This window comes from Astatotilapia calliptera, chromosome 11 (genome assembly GCF_900246225.1).
Source record: "Astatotilapia calliptera chromosome 11, fAstCal1.2, whole genome shotgun sequence".
Lineage (NCBI taxonomy): Eukaryota > Metazoa > Chordata > Actinopteri > Cichliformes > Cichlidae > Astatotilapia > Astatotilapia calliptera.
Window position 1 is genome coordinate 19,640,512 of NC_039312.1, and position 15,447 is coordinate 19,655,958.

At 44.0% G+C, this 15,447-nt stretch overlaps 1 protein-coding gene across 6 annotated transcripts; it reads left to right on the plus strand.

The window, feature by feature from the left end:
* The first annotated feature begins 363 nt into the window (after positions 1-363).
* On the plus strand, positions 364-12,163 carry l3mbtl1b (L3MBTL histone methyl-lysine binding protein 1b). 6 transcript variants are annotated; one of them, XM_026184165.1, is made up of 22 exons: positions 364-844; positions 2,256-2,387; positions 2,571-2,766; positions 2,881-3,094; positions 3,205-3,334; positions 3,482-3,533; positions 3,950-4,044; positions 4,136-4,240; positions 4,339-4,510; positions 4,584-4,675; positions 4,792-4,943; positions 5,180-5,256; positions 5,646-5,731; positions 5,822-5,932; positions 6,027-6,141; positions 6,391-6,490; positions 7,021-7,215; positions 7,323-7,424; positions 7,517-7,581; positions 7,661-7,833; positions 8,131-8,193; positions 11,743-12,163. In XM_026184165.1, the coding sequence occupies exons 2-22, from the start codon at positions 2,280-2,282 to the stop codon at positions 11,869-11,871; spliced, it is 2,532 nt and encodes an 843-aa protein (XP_026039950.1). In that variant the 5' UTR covers positions 364-844; positions 2,256-2,279; the 3' UTR covers positions 11,872-12,163. The 6 variants fall into 6 exon arrangements, with proteins under 6 accessions (XP_026039950.1, XP_026039949.1, XP_026039952.1 ...); XM_026184164.1 differs by lacking the exon at positions 364-844 and adding an exon at positions 1,357-1,418; XM_026184167.1 differs by lacking the exon at positions 364-844 and adding an exon at positions 1,357-1,418 and having other exon boundaries at positions 2,908-3,094.
* Positions 12,164-15,447: the final 3,284 nt, after the last annotated feature.

Here is a 15,447-nt window from a genome sequence, read left to right on the forward strand (position 1 = left end):
CCTTGCCATTACCGTGGAAAGCCGCCCAGTGTGCAGGGAGATTTATACCGGCAGGTTAGCTGCTTATATTCTGGTTGAATATGAGTGATTTTGCACCCAGTACATACTTCCAAGCCCATGTGGTGACCAGACGAGGCACCTGTGTGGTCAGGTGTTGCGTTAAATTGATCATTTTTCACAGTAATAGATAAATAAAATAAATAAATCGTGCACCCAGCAGCCTCGCTGTGTTATGAAACGTGATGGCATCACCCTTATTGTAGTCGGATGATATTTCCGTGCATAAGATGTGAGATGTAAGACTGACACACCTCAGTACACTCCATCTGACTGTCTCGGGTTTAACAGCCCCATTGTGTTCGTTTTTCAAGTGATATTACAGGCCTGAGCGTTTATATCTATAGTTAGCGCCGGTGGTTGTAGTCTTATTAACGCTTGTGTCCTGAATATGTCCGCCCCAAACGAGCTACTACAGTGATCAGAGTGTGCTTAAAAAGTGGGAAGTGACCAGTTTTTGACCATCGGGGAAACCAACGGCTCCTCCACGGCTCTTTATGGGGGAGACACTGTGCTCCCTGCGCTCCGCTCATACACAGTCGTATTTAACGCTTTTATAGGCGGTTTAGGTCAAAGGGGGAACCCGGAGCCCCTGTCCGGCGGATAATTCTCGTTACACCGGCTCTAAATCGAGTTTTGGGGCGCGTTGTGAACGTACGCAGGCCCGGTATTGACCACCAGCAGTGAACTTAACTTTTCCGAGACCCAAAGTTGTGTCAGGCAGCGCGTCTTGCGCGCATGCGCACCACTCTATCCAGCTCTAAATAAGAGTTAAAACAGAAACGAGGTGAGTTCCACAATTGTTAAACAATACGGGCGTTAATAATCATTTGTTGTCGTTGACGAGGACGGCGTTTGAAAAGCAGGCGTTCGTTTTTGTAAACTGGCGACAGTTTCCATTATTTCCACTCTGATTTAAAACGGCGAGAATAAATCGTTTTTTTCCAAGTTTCTATTGAAGAAATTAATCAAGCAACAATGTTAAAGCTCGTAACATTATCGCGGTGTTGTTACGAGTGTGCGTGATATTCTGTGATGTATCTGCATTTTGCAAATGCGTTTTCCTATTGTTATTAACCGGGAAACTTATTTATTACAGATCGTCCTTATAGCTGGCTCTGCATCCAGTCTCAATGCTACGGCTAGCCCTCTATAGCAGCCCTCAGTTCATATGAACTGAGTGGAGCTAGCGACTGTTAGCTTTATGTCAGCGCTAGCTAGCAACCTGGGCTGACATTCCGTGACAAGGGGAAAGTGAAGAAAAACGGCCAGAGTGAATGAAAACACCAAGTCAGGAAATTACACAGCAAGCGTTTGCCTTTGTTTAACGTGTAGCAGCTTTGCGGCATTTGTTTAAAATGGTAACTTGAGTAATTAACATAGTTTAAACGTGTTGGTGGCCTCTTCCTATGCTCCGCCATTTTGTATAAGACGAATGCTAATCATGGGCGCTCTTACATACACTTTATTTATGGCTAGAATAAAACTGAGGCATGGGATGCAAAGTCTAACTTAACCGAGATCCAGGAGCTCTGATTGTTGTTTACTTTTGACACGGTTGTGACCACGATGCAAGCAGAAAATATAACCTTAATTCAGTGTTGAACATGCGTCGGGACTAAAACGTTATATCGTATTATTAAGCGGATAAAGACGTTTTTAAGTTTGGCCAGTGAGTGCAGAAAACAGTGTTCTCCTTACAGCTGATAAACAAATGAGCCCCTCACTTGCTCCTTGCCAGGCAAGCAGTCGGTTTTAAGAGATACTGTTAAAACAAGGAAAAGACGAACTTGTCTGGTTAACTTAAAGTTGAGACGTCTTTCCTCTTCTTTGTCAATGATCTGGACTAAGGTTTACCCTAATGGGGTCGTTTGTGCTCGCATTTCTCTGATAGTTGGCCGGCAAAACAATATTATTATTGACTGTTTTGTCTGAAATCGAAGTGCATGGTGTATCCTGCACGCCAGCGCGCAGTCGCCATCTAGTGGTGATGCTGCGCAGAGCTGTTTACAAGTGCAGGGAGGAATAAAAACTGCATTTGTGATCGGAATCAGTTCGCTGATCAAGCCGTAGGGGACCGCTTGGCTCACTGCAGTTATCATGTACAGGGAAACAATGGGCCTGGAAAACAGAAGCGTAAAAGTCAGAGGTGCAGACTGTGCGCATAATACCATGCCTTTCCATGTGACTCTTTGCAGGTTGGTCATATCAGCAGAGTGGGAATGACTGACACTCCACCCAGTGATGGCCCCTCCCAGGGAGCTGAGTTTGACAGGATGGGATTAGACTGGAAGGATGGCATTGCAACGCTGCCAGGCAGTGATATCAGGGTACAAAAGATATCACTGATTTTTGTTGTTGTTGTTTTTCGGTCCAGGGTCTTTCTTGCTTGTGCAAATATTTGTTTATAGGGGGAGGAGGCTGTATGTATAGCTGTTTCTCAGGCTGAACTCATAATCAGGACCATAGTAGCACACCAACTTGGCTGATAGGAATGTGTCTCTTTTTTTCAGTTCCGCCTGACCGAGTTTCGGACTCTTGAGATTGTCACAGATTTAGAGGTCAAAGGGCAGGAGGCAGAGCCTAACAGTGAGACCTTGGACCCCGCACCATCTCACACGCCCACCCCTCCACCTGAAGGCCAGTCACAGACAGGGACAAGCAAAGCTTCAGCCAATCAGAGTAAACCAGGATTGTCTCAAGCTAAAGGTATGATGGCACATGATTGTCATTTTTATAATGAAGACTTTCACTGTTTGGTTTTTAAAGTCTACGTTACGTTTCGGCCTCAGTTTCAGCCCTTCTTTCTCCTCCGTCCTTTAGCTCCTGGTCCTGTGCTTTTGTCTTTAGAGGAGGGCCCCAGTATGGAGGGCCCCAGTGTGGAGGTTGGGCCCAGTGTTGAAGTTGGTTCTAGTGCAAACTTGGGCTCAAATGGGGAGCTGTCAAGGTGCCGGGCCTGCGGTGGCCGTGCTCCTGGGGATGCCCTCCTGCAGGGGAAATTCTGCTGCTCAGCTTGTGCCCAGCCTTCCAGTGGCAGGTAAAACCATGCCTCTGTTATCTCTAATAACGCCCTCCCCCCCATTTAATTTTTTTTTAGATTAACTTAATATTTTTTGTTTCATGTGCACCTTCTTTGTGTTTGTAAAGATCGTCTCCGGGAGAAGCACGGGAGGGTCAGGCAGTAGAAGGAGAGAGACTTGGCAAACGTGTGCGCAAAAAGAGGAAGATCTACATGGACTCTGGTGAGGAAGAGGAAGAAAACCAAGAAGAACCAGAGGTGAGGAATATACCATCAACACTCGGTCAACTTCAGAGCTACATACATACCAGATGTTCAGGCTTAAGTTTCCTCTCATCTACAGGATGAGAAGAGTTGTGATAGTCCTGTGTAACACGTTTTGCTCATTCTGCTTTTTTCTTGTAGGAAAAGGCTAAAGCTACAAAGGGCAGGAGAGGAGCCAAAATTGCCAAGCTGGGTATGATGAAGCTCTAAACATTATTAGAATCTGTTAATGCCCTAAATCAGTTTTTTGTTGTGTTGTTTAGCTGGTGATACATTCTCAGCTTTTGAGACTGTCCTCTGATTTGATTGTCAGATTTTTTTGATTAGCATTTGCATTATCTTCCAATTCATGAAACCTGCAGGCAATGTATTTCTCAGAGCGACAGAAAGCAGGAATGAAGAATGAGTTTTTATTAATTTGGTTAGACTTAAACCAATATTATGAGCATGCTGTTTTTGCCCATTTTTATATAGGGACTTCGATAGAAAGAAAATTGTCAAACTGCCTAGAATACATCCATGTAGTCATGGTTTTATATGCATTGTGTGTCATTGGCATACACTTTATACAACACGTAATATGTCACTATTTGTTCACCCAACCTTTAGTTGCTGCCCCACCCAATAAGAAACGTGCATGGAGCTGGCCTTCTTACCTCGAAGAGGAGAGAGCGGTCGCTGCTCCAGTTAAACTATTCAAAGAGGTAAAAACCTGCATATACCTGCTATTTGTACCCTGTTAAGTAGAAGCTCACAGTCTTGTTTATCTGACCTATGCTGTTATTATTCTTGCAGCACCAGTCGCTTCCACAAAGCAGGAACAGTTTTAAGGTGGGGATGAAGCTGGAGGGACTTGACCCGGCACACCCGTCTCTATTCTGTGTGCTCAGTGTTGCGGAGGTACTAATGCTAATGCTTGACTATGTTACCTATACGCTATAACATTTTTCTAGATAAAGACTTTGACTCATGGATGCCTGCCTCTCTTTGCATCCCAGATCCAAGGTTACAGGGTGAGGCTCCACTTTGACGGATATCCAGAATGCTATGACTTCTGGGCTAATGCCGATTCGTGGGATCTGAAACCAGCCGGCTGGTGTGAGAAGAACGGACACAAGTTATTGTTGCCTAAAGGTAACAAGAATACCACCAATAAACATGAAATTCAAGGTAGAATTTTTATTTTTTATTTTTTTAACAAAGTTGGGTCACAACTCAGCTGACTGGGCTTGTCGTGTTGTAGGCTGTAAGGATGGAGAGTTCAACTGGAGCACGTACGTGAAGAACTGCAGGGGTCAGCTGGCCCCGAAACACCTTTTTAAGAGCCTCAACACAGTGAGTGTTAAACACATCTGAAGCTGTCAGATGGTTCTGTGATTCAGTGGATTTTATTGGCTCCGTGTGGCTAAATTGGCTAAATGCATATTGTCTTTTTGTTTGTTTGTTTTTAGTCCGTGACTCCATCCGGGTTTAGAGCTGGGATGAAACTGGAGGCGGTTGACAGGAAGAATCCTGCTTTGATCTGTGTAGCAACAATTGCTGCCGTTGTCGACAACCGCCTGCTCATTCATTTTGACAACTGGGATGACACACATGATTACTGGTGAGAGATTATTACCCAGAGATGTTCGCCGGTCTGCCTTGAGGGCAGCTGGAGATTTGAATCCGTGTGAAAGCAGTGCTAATTTAGTGCCTGTCTACTGAAGACAGCATGCCACTGTATTTTAAATAAACAGACTAGCATTGTAAGTAAAGAGTTTCTGAACCTTTTTATTGGTGAATATTTCTTTCAAAACCCCCGGTGTTATCGTTCGCCCATTTACTTGTGTTTGTTTTAAGGTGTGATGCCAGCAGTCCATACATCCACCCTGTGGGTTACTGTGAAGAGGCTGAGCTAACACTCACAACTCCAGCTGGTAAGACAGACCAAGACACGTGTGAGTCAGTATGAATGTAATATACTGTAGGACCCAACTCTTGTAAGATCTGAGATGATTAATTAAAGGCCAGCTAAATAAAAAATGATAAATAAAATAAATAAAAATGGCAACAACAAAAAAAAAAATCTTGAATCCTGAAATAGTAAAATCTGATAACAAAGCCACGGATGAATTATTCTGTAGAAAGTAAATGTGCTCATGCTAAGTGTATTAATAGTAAGATGTAATTTCCTGTAGATCCCCATGTTGCCACCTATTTCTAACCTGCTGGGCAATGTTGTTACACCTGTAGAAATGGCTTTGTTTACATGGTGTCTGTCTGCAGTATCCAGTGCACCTAATGAGTCTTTATCTCCTCTCCTTAGAATGTAAGGAACCAAAGAGTTTCTCTTGGGAGAAATACCTGGAAGAGACGGGCACACAGGCAGCTCCTGCACGAGCTTTCAAAGTGGTATGATATACGAGTATGCAGATATTTACGGTACTGTGCTACAGTAGTCTAAATACAGACATGTGATTCTGTGTTGTTGTTTTTTTTCAGCGACCTCTGCATGGCTTCCAGTTTGGGATGAAAGTAGAAGCGGTTGATAAGAGGAATCCCATGCTCATTCGTGTTGCCACTATAGCAGACACAGAGGACCACAGACTAAAGGTGGGAGATGTCTCTTCATGGTGATGCTTTTTGAGTTTGTTTTTTTTTCTGTGCTCAGCCTTTGTTTAAATTCTTGTTTACCCTCCTCTTGCAGATCCACTTTGATGGCTGGAGTTCAGAGTACGACTATTGGGTGGAAACCGACTGCCCAGATCTGCATCCTGTCGGGTGGTGTCAAAAAACTGGACACCCACTACAATATCCTAACGGTGTGACACATTTTACGACTCTCTCTCACACTCACACGCACAGACACACAGACTGTCCTTGTCTGTCCTGCTGGGTGCTGAGGGTGAGGTTGCCAGATTTCTAATTTCAACAGATGAGTCAGCACACTTGATCTCTGCCTTTATTTTACTTGGATAAGACATTAAGAGGAATGTATAATGAATTCAGAATGGATGGTTGTTTGCATAGTTTTATTAAGTTTCCCGTGTGTGTGCGTGTGTGTATTTCAGGCTCCAGTGATTTAGTGACTGCTCCAGGACAAGGATGTCCTACCCCGGGATGCAACGGCGTTGGGCACATCAGGGGACCTCGCTATGGGACTCACTACACGTTCGTAGCTCAACTTTTCACAGTCGTCTTTTGTTGCAACTCTTATGTCTTACATCTCCATTTTCATTTAAGATGTTTTATGCATTTCCCCAACTGCTCTCCCGGTTTACCTCAGGGAATATTTGTCATAGTTTCTCAGTCGCTGCAGTGTTGCCTTTCTATCCTGTTTTTAAAATACTTTTAACACTCTTAAGTGCACCACTTTCCAAATGGATTTCAATAAATTATCACCATTTCCATTTTTGTTTGTCCAGTCAGTCGTCAGGTAATGTCATATTGTTATATTAAGGTGTAGTAAACACGTCTTAACAGTAACTAAAAGAGGAGACGTCTCCAGGCTCTCAAATATTGCTTTTATTTGTGTGGGCTGCCAGCACTCTACATGTGTTACTTGTGTGTTTGTCTGTATGTAGGAGGGTGAGGCGAGGCGATATTAACTGCCTTTCTGTTGTCTGTGTTATAACCTCTTACTGGAGTTTTAAAAAAATAAAGGCTGTGTGTCCCAGCGATGTTTGCGTCTCTGTGTGCAGTCAGGTGAGCTGTCCCTACTCAGAGGTGAATCTGAACAAAGAGGGTTTGCTGCCAGACCGTCTCAGCGGAGAGCGGCCTCCCACCCTCAGCGGGCCTCATCCTCGTGGGCGACGCCCTGACCCAAATGCAAACAACACAACGCAAAACTCCTCGACGCAAGATCAACCCGAAGGACCGGAGGACGCCCAGAACAGGTTCAATCCTTTGTCGACATACTTTAACAGCTCCTATCATATCAGGGGATTTGCATGCAACTATATGTAGTGGTTTGTACCTGAGCAATGATTATCTGTGTTGCTAGGAAACCGGCGACGGTGGCAGCTGAGCGTACAGGACGCAGTAGCCAGGCAGAGGCACTGAGTGGAGCCACCGAGCAAAGCCACAATGGAACAAGGCCTAAACGGTACCTGTCGCTCAAGATAGCCTCACACTACGCTGCGCCTGATATGATTTGTTTGTTTCAAGGAGTCATTCTGTCGTTGGTCTTCATTTCAGGACAGCTCCAGTTCCCAAATACCTAAAAATGCATTATGTCAAAGAGGAGATTGGCGATAGTAAAGGTAAGCGAGGAAAAAGTGCAGAAGGAATCGTACCTCATACCCTCACTTCCTCCCACTGACTCCTCTTAACTCTCCTCAGCCTCTCCAGAGGCCATCTCCCTCCAGCAGGCCCTCCACGAGTCGGTGTTCTCCCCCGGCATCTCTGCCTCGCCTCCCCATCGGGTGGCTCTTTGCTGGGACAAACACTGCCAGCTGCTGCCTGAGGTCCTGGGGCTGACTGCCAAGAGAGTGGCCACTTGGAGTGCCGAGGAGGTTAGACATGCTTAGACACTCAGACTGTGTAAACACCAGAAAAGCAGGCACACAAACTCTGAATCCACTCATCCAACATGAAGGCGGCTAGTTGTTCAGGGAGACCGCAACTGTGCATGAATATTCAGTAAGGGCTTTTCTGGGTGTCGCGGTGAGCTGGAGCCTTCATTTTGGCAGTCAGGTGAACGATTGAGGGTCAATAGAGGCATGTAAAGAATCACGATTAGTAGATAAACACGCATTGATCGACGTTTGTCTGAAGCTGTTTTCTGTATGTTTATTTTCTTTGTTCTTCAGGTGGCTGGTTTTGTCAAAGGGCTTCCAGGGTGCAAAGAACATGCTGCTACATTTAAAACAGAGGTAAGCACTTCAGGATGGTTTGTAAAAAGAAGTGAGAGTGAAAGTAAAAGCCACATGGCATGTACACTGAAACTTCTGAAGGATCGATGCCTCTGCAATCGAAGTGCTAGCAGACAGTCCGCTCACTTTTATTTTTAAAGTTGAGCCACCACTAACAGGCAGGCTCCGTCCCTTCACGTCTTTTGTTACACTGTTGGCGGGCTAATTAGCCACTGTCATCAATATCAGTCAGCTGGCTCTGTAGAAAGTCTCTTCTCGTGCGGTCAGAAAAATTCCCACCTCCCCAGTGTGGATGATGCTCTGTGAGCTGGAGGGAAACTAACCAGAACCTGCAGCAGATGGAGAACTGACCCATGTGCTGCTACACCAAGTTCATTGAGGCCCCAGAGCACAACAGGGACAGACTTTGCTTACTGCAGTTGGACTTTTGTCTGCAGTACGATGGAGTCACTGAAGAAGTAGCTGATCATGGCTCTGATTATTGTCAAGATGTATTATTGATAATTCATCTAAGAAAGCAAAGCTGAGTTTTTGGGGGTTTTGTTTTTTTGCATGTAGGGTACAGTACCATCACACATGCCATCACAGAACATAATTCAGCGGAATCACTACAGAGTGTAGTCTGGAGAGTTCAGCAGATATTCCAGAACAGTTTGAAATTAAAATGTGTTTTATGTAGGGGATCCATGTAAGAGTGAAGTGGGAGGCTTTACAAGAGGTGCTGAGACCTGCTGTGACGTATGAGGGTGGCTCAGAAAAAAAGACAGGAGGCCAAGCTGGTAATGTTAAGATTTCACTGGGAGTGACCTGAAGGCTGAGCGGTTGGAGACAGAGTTAGAGCAGCAAGGCTGAGATGGTTTGGAGATGTAGCAGAGGAGGGACAGTAGACAGACTGGACAAAGGCTGTTGAATAAGGACTGCAAGGCAGGAGGAAAAGAGGAAGACCTCAGAAAGAGATCATGGATGTAGTGAAGGAGGACGTGCAGAGGCTTGCATGGGAGGAGGAGAAGCAGTCCCAACCTCCTAACTGATTTATGTGCACTTGTGTAGTGTGTTGTTTTACTGGTGTCCTCTGCTCCCTGTTTCAGTGTGTGTGTGTGTGTGTGTGTGTGTGTGTGTGTGTTTTCTCTTAGTGTGTAAACACATACAGTGAAACAGGGAGCCAAGGAGATCACCAAAACAGAATTAGATAAACCTTATTTTGGCGGATTCAGCATCGGTTGATTTCCAGCGAATTATAGCCTCTTTTTTTCCCTCTACATTATTTTTTGGTGTTTTGTCTTTATTGGATAGTGAAGCAGTGAAGACAGACAGGAAAGTGGGGAGAGAGAGAGGGAGCAAAGGGCCACGGGTTGGACTCGAACCTGAGCTGATGCACTCGGGCCGTGTGGCATGTGGCTGCCTGCTCATCCACCCACTGTATTTTACATTACTAGAGTGGGATAATGGTCGTGGATGTTTTGGCTCTCGCCCACACAACCTTTCTGTAAGAAGTATACGCTCATTTGTTTTGCGTTGAGATGCTGGTGCCCAGCACAGAAAACTGCTTTAAACAGGGCTTTAGTTAATAACTGCTCATTCTTGATTATTGTTTAATGCTTTATCATTAGACAAATCAATTTAGAACTTGCTTTGGATGTGAGGCAGATGCTGTTGAAGGTTATTCTTTTTTTTTTTTCTGGATCAGTCCTTATATGTTATTTAACTGAGTAATTAATCAACTAAGGACTTCGGACAATACCTAACTGACCGAGGTTCAATCAGTTTAGCTTTCCCATTACTTCCTAGCCTTGTTCAGAATATCAAACGTGTGTATTTCCCTGCTGACATGAATGAGGTTATTCTCTAATCCAACAGCTGCTTTGGCTCTCGCTCATTTCCTGTGAAGGGAACAAGTGAGAGGTCCTTATTTTGCATTTGAGAACATGTGAAGAAAGCATGCATGAATGAATAAATAAATAAATAAACAAGGGAATACAAGTGGCAGCAATAAGCAACTTCATCAGTTTAGTGTGTGTGTGTGTGTGTGTGTGTGTGTGTGTGTGTGTGTGTGTGTGTGTGTGTGTGTGTGTGTGTGTGTGTGTGTGTGTGTGTGTGTGGTCTGAAGTCTGGCGTAAAGCTGGCTTAAAAATAGCTGCACATTAAATCGTAGAGGTTGTTCTTTTGCATCAGTCATGGTTTGCAGTCTTCTCGGACACCTTTTTGCTGACTGCATAATTTCATGCAGTCTCCAGCTTTTTCATCTTGCATATATTTTCATAAATTTAAGGTTCTACTGAAAAATGAGAGAAAAAAGAGCCTCAGTTTTAGTGCTTCCAAAACAATTCATATGTCCACTAATGTAAATCCCTGTGCTAGTTCAGATTTACGTTGCACGTTAACCAATGGCAAACAAACCCTTAGTGATTTTTATAAAACAATAAAAATGTCAGCCACGTTTGTTCTCTAAAATGAGCTTTTTTTGATGTTTAATTTTGTTTTGTTTAACTTTATTTAAATATCACAGCTACAGTAAGACAGCAAGCAGGTTTAACAAACTTTAAGATGGGGAACTCTGAAAGGCTGATCAGTGAGACTGATTTAGGTGACTGTCAGTGGAAACAATTTCCAGGTTCAGACTTTCAATTTTCAGATGTACTTTTCAAAATGTTGCTCGGCTGAATTTTGCTGTTTACACAAAAGCGACGCCGCATGGGGAAAAAAGCCAGCACGTGAAGCAGACCGAGAATCCCGGCTGTACAAAAACAGCCAAACAGCGATGCAGTCGAGAACAACCAGACTTTCCAGTGTTCCTGGTGTTTATGCTAACTTCACTGTCCATAGTATCGCTCAAAACTGTCTGAAAAATTACGTTTACCAAACAGTTTCTGACACGTAAACAGCAAATAAACAGACTCTCCTCAAATCCAGCAAACCTCGTCGCTATGAGAGGAAAACCTGGCTCAGTGCAGACACTTTGTTAGGGGTGTGATCTTCCCCCCTCAGTGATGCTGGTGACTTTCTATGGCCTGCTTTGTTAACGCTGGCTATCAATCGTTTCTTGTAAACACAGCAGACTTTACATTAGAAGTTAAATCATTTATGAGCTTGCCCGGTCACCTGGGGACAAGGTACTTTATTCATTCATTCATTTATAAATAAATAATTATTTATTTGTTTATTTATTGCATTTTTGATTTTTTATTTCTTCTCTTCTATCTGCATCTTCTTCTTTGTAATAATTGCATTTTTTTTTAGAAGTTTTAGCTGTTAAGTTGATCATTATTTCTTTTTGCTTATCAGATTATCCTGATGTGTATTTTAACTTCATGACCTGTAGTGAAACAATCAAAATCTTTGACAAAACTCATAACACCTAAAGGTTGATCCTAAATACTTATTTTGTCAAATCGTACTTTAAAAGTTAAGAAGTGTTGCTGTTGGTTTGACCCCTCCTAGTGCTTCTAGTATTGGAGGTGTTCTGTGTTCATACTGTTTGTGCGTCAACCAGCGTACAATAGAAATTCTTTTAAAGTAACAAAGCCTTTACTTGATTTTTTTCCTCTTCAGCAAATCGATGGCGAGGCCTTCCTGCTGCTCACACAAGCAGACATCGTCAAGATCCTGTCAATCAAGTTAGGACCCGCTCTGAAGATCTACAACTCCATCCTCATGTTGAAGAACGCCGATGAAGAGTAGAACACGACTCCAGTGGGACTTGTTCCTCGACGCTCGAGTAAAGACTTTGTTTGTTTTGTTTTTTTTAAATGTCCAGAACAAGTTTAACTTGTTGAGCTCTGTGATGGTACAGCTACACAAGAGAAACAAGCGGAAGTCATCATCTCAAAAAAACGTCCATCTCTCCTCCCTCCTCTCTCCATGATGGACGGCCCTGGTCAGCCTGAGGGAGAGTTTTTCATCATACCCCGAGGAACCCTTAACTTATAACGTGTTTGTTTACTGACTCTTTAAAAAAAAAAAAAAGGGAGGAGAAGAAGAAGCTACAAGCACCTTCAAGATTTCTTAACATTGTACAGCCAACAAATTGGATTTTGCGTCACAGTTCTGTTGCATTTTTTAAAAATCTGAGCTGTAATGAAACGTTTTTTGTGTTGCGACTTACTTGAGAACACACGTTGTTTTTTTTTTTTTCTTTTGTTTGTTTGTTTGTTGTTTAAGCTGCAGAATACAATCGTGAGGCGGTGGGACATTTTTAAATGTGAAATTCAGTGGAGCAGAAGCACTATGTAGTTCATCTTTTCTCCTGTAGATGGAGAAAGAGGGCCACTCCACGGGCCCAAAGGGCGTGAGTGAATTTGGAGTTTAAGTTGAATGAGGAGGGAGGGAGGGATGGTTAAAAATACGTGTTTGTGTACGAGTGTGTAAAAGTGTGTTTGAGAAGTGAGGATGCAATTTCCTACTATCCCGCTTGTGTTGGTTGGTCATTGCGGGGCGGGGCGGGGGGGGGAGTTTTTGACAAACAGGGCCAAGGGCTAACTGTTGAATTAAGGAAGCTTGGAGTTTTTTTTTTAAAGGTGGAACAAGCTCTGTTCTTCTACTTGTTTTTTTTGGGAACGCTCCATGAATATGAATGTTAAACACAGCTTTCAGTTTTGTTGTTTCTGGTCACAATGTTCTTGGTTCAGATTAACCTCTGGTCTTTTTACAGTGTAAATAGTATACAGCTACAAGAGTTTACTCCTATTTGGATATGCAAAAGCTTCTCTACAGGAGAGGATGCTGTGGCAGTAAACTTTAAAAAAAAAAAACACACAAAAAAATAGCCTTGCTTCATAGTTCTGGAGAAAGAGGAAAGAAAACACCCACAACAAACATGTTCAGTGTCCTTGTAAATCTGCGTGTACTTCAGCAAGTTGGAATGTGTACATCAGCAACTGTTTATATGCAAACAGCTTTTATTTATGTATTGTAATTTAAGGGGTTAATGGTACGCCATTCTGGCTCCGAGGTAGCTCTGGCTGTTTGGAAAGTCTGAATGGGTGAAAATAAATGAGATGCACACTATCGGCTGTCCTCATTTGACTCTGGACATTTCACCCTCTCCCACACACTTGCACAGACAATCTAAAACTGCTCTACACTCACAGAGCTAGTACCAGGTTGGACCCCTTTTTTTTATTTTAATGGCACAGATTCAACAAGGTGCTGGAAACATTCCTTAGAGATTTTAGTCCATATTAACATGACAGCATCACACAGTTGCTGCAGATTGGTCAGCTGTGAATCCCCTGTTCCCACCATATTCTACAGGCGCTGTTTGTGAACTCATTATGTTCAAGAAACATATTTATTATTTGGGCCTTAGAATATGGTGTGTTGTATGAAAGTTACAATGTGGTCAACAACACTCAGGTAGGCTGTGCCATTGAAATCAGAATCAGAATACTTTATTCATCCCGAGGGAAATTAGGGGTTACAGCAGGCAGCACGCTAATGGCGCATGCGCACTCACAAAGGAACCTTCTGACCAACTTTACACAAACATCACATTGGGCAGACATGTCAGAAGGTAGGCTGATAGGAAAAAAACAACGAAAATACACTACATGAGGTAAGAGGAGGAGAAAAAAAACTCCACTCAGACTGAGCTCCTAGTGGGAGAACAGTTTGATAAAAGAAAAAACACCTCAGCACAAAAGCACATGACTATCAATACACCATAGAAACACGAGACAAGCAACAGGGGCGGGTAAAGGGTAAGAGAGAGCCGGCGTAGACAGCGCATCCGGTCCTGCAGCATCTGTGCTGGTCCAGTTGACTGCTATCATCCCCGGTAGGGCACAAGCATCGAAGGCGTTGGAAAGGGAGGGGGATGAGTGAGTGCTTATCAGTGTAAGTGTGTGTGTGTGCGTGTCCATAGTCTGGCTGAGACAGTGTCCTTCGGCCTATCAGGCTAAGTAAACAGTCCTCCAGCCAATCCAGGTGTCCTTCATGGGGCGGGAAGAATAGTCATCACACAGTCGTTATCAGGGAGTTGTTTTGGTGGGCTCCAGCCTTGGGCCTGCAGCTGGGGCCGTGGTGTCCAAATGTTGAATATTGTTGATTTCTCCTTTGTGAGCAGCTCGAATTCTAGCACTCCGAGGCTGGTCTCTCGATCTCCCGTTGAAGAGCTGCGAGCCTCCCCATGATGGTATCAAACTTCTGTTCCGTGGTGTTGTCAGTCTTTTGATTCTGAGACTTCACAACTGCAGTGATCCGTTCCGCGATGTTTTCCAACTGTCGCTCAAGGGTCTCATTTTGAGCAGGCCTCTCTCTGATGTTTCCCCTCATACGCTCAATGGTGTTGTTTTGAGCCTTCACAGCAGCTGTAAGCGTCTCCAAGGTGTTGACCATATTACGTTCGTTGTGAGAGGTCGCACCTCGTCCCGTCGCTTCGAATCCAGCGGGCAGCCTTGTGGGGGTTTGAACAGCCGGTTCCGCTTTCTTATTTCTCTGATAAACCAGGGCTAAGCCAACGCCGATCAGCATGAACCCTGTTATCATGGTTCCGAATAGGTAGATATCTTCAGCGTCCTCGATCGACAGTCCCGCCAGGCACACGGTCCTCCAGTTCTGCCACCCGTCCATCGTGTAACCGGCAGGGAAAGTCCCTCCAGGGCACTCAGGCTCTCCCGAGCCCCGACTTCTCGTTGAGAAAAGGGTGTCAATAGCACTCAGAGACCAGTTGATCAAATCCATAATTCTCTTTTAGGTTTAGAGAACGACAGTGAGAGACTGTTCCAGGGATGCTCAGTTGGTACCAAGAGGCCACAAAAATGCCAGCCTCACAATGGGACCAATGCCAGGCTGAAGCATTGCTACAAGGCAGGATGGATCCATGCTTTCATGTTGTTTACACCAAATTCTGACCTCGGCATCAGGCTGTTGCAGCAGAAATCGAGACTCATCAGACCATTGATCCCATGTGAACTATGTAGCTTCAGGTTTTTGTTCTTCGTCGACAATGTCAAATGTCAGCGGCATCGTAATTATTCAGTAAATTTGCTCCAGACTTTTTTTCAAATCTGTGATGGAAATTTAATGCAGAGTCAGTAAGAACTGGAACATCTTGTTTAAGTTATTGTTTTTTTAAAATCTAAGAGATAAATTTGATCACATTTGGCAGAGCCATCCGTAACATCACGCTGCAGTCAGGTCTCAATGGCCCACAAACCTAGAACTCAGTTGAGAGCAGGGACACCTGGTGTGAGCTTTCACCCAGAGAACTGCTGCTCACTGGATATTTTCTCCTTTCTCAGATCATTCTCTGTAAAC

Excerpts from the sequence above, each read along its gene's own strand:
- l3mbtl1b (XM_026184164.1), top strand. Across the intron at positions 3,534-3,949 it reads AGCCAAAATTGCCAAGCTGG|TTGCTGCCCCACCCAATAAG; the intron begins GTATGATGAAGC and ends CCCAACCTTTAG. Across the intron at positions 4,511-4,583 it reads CAATAAACATGAAATTCAAG|GCTGTAAGGATGGAGAGTTC; the intron begins GTAGAATTTTTA and ends GTCGTGTTGTAG.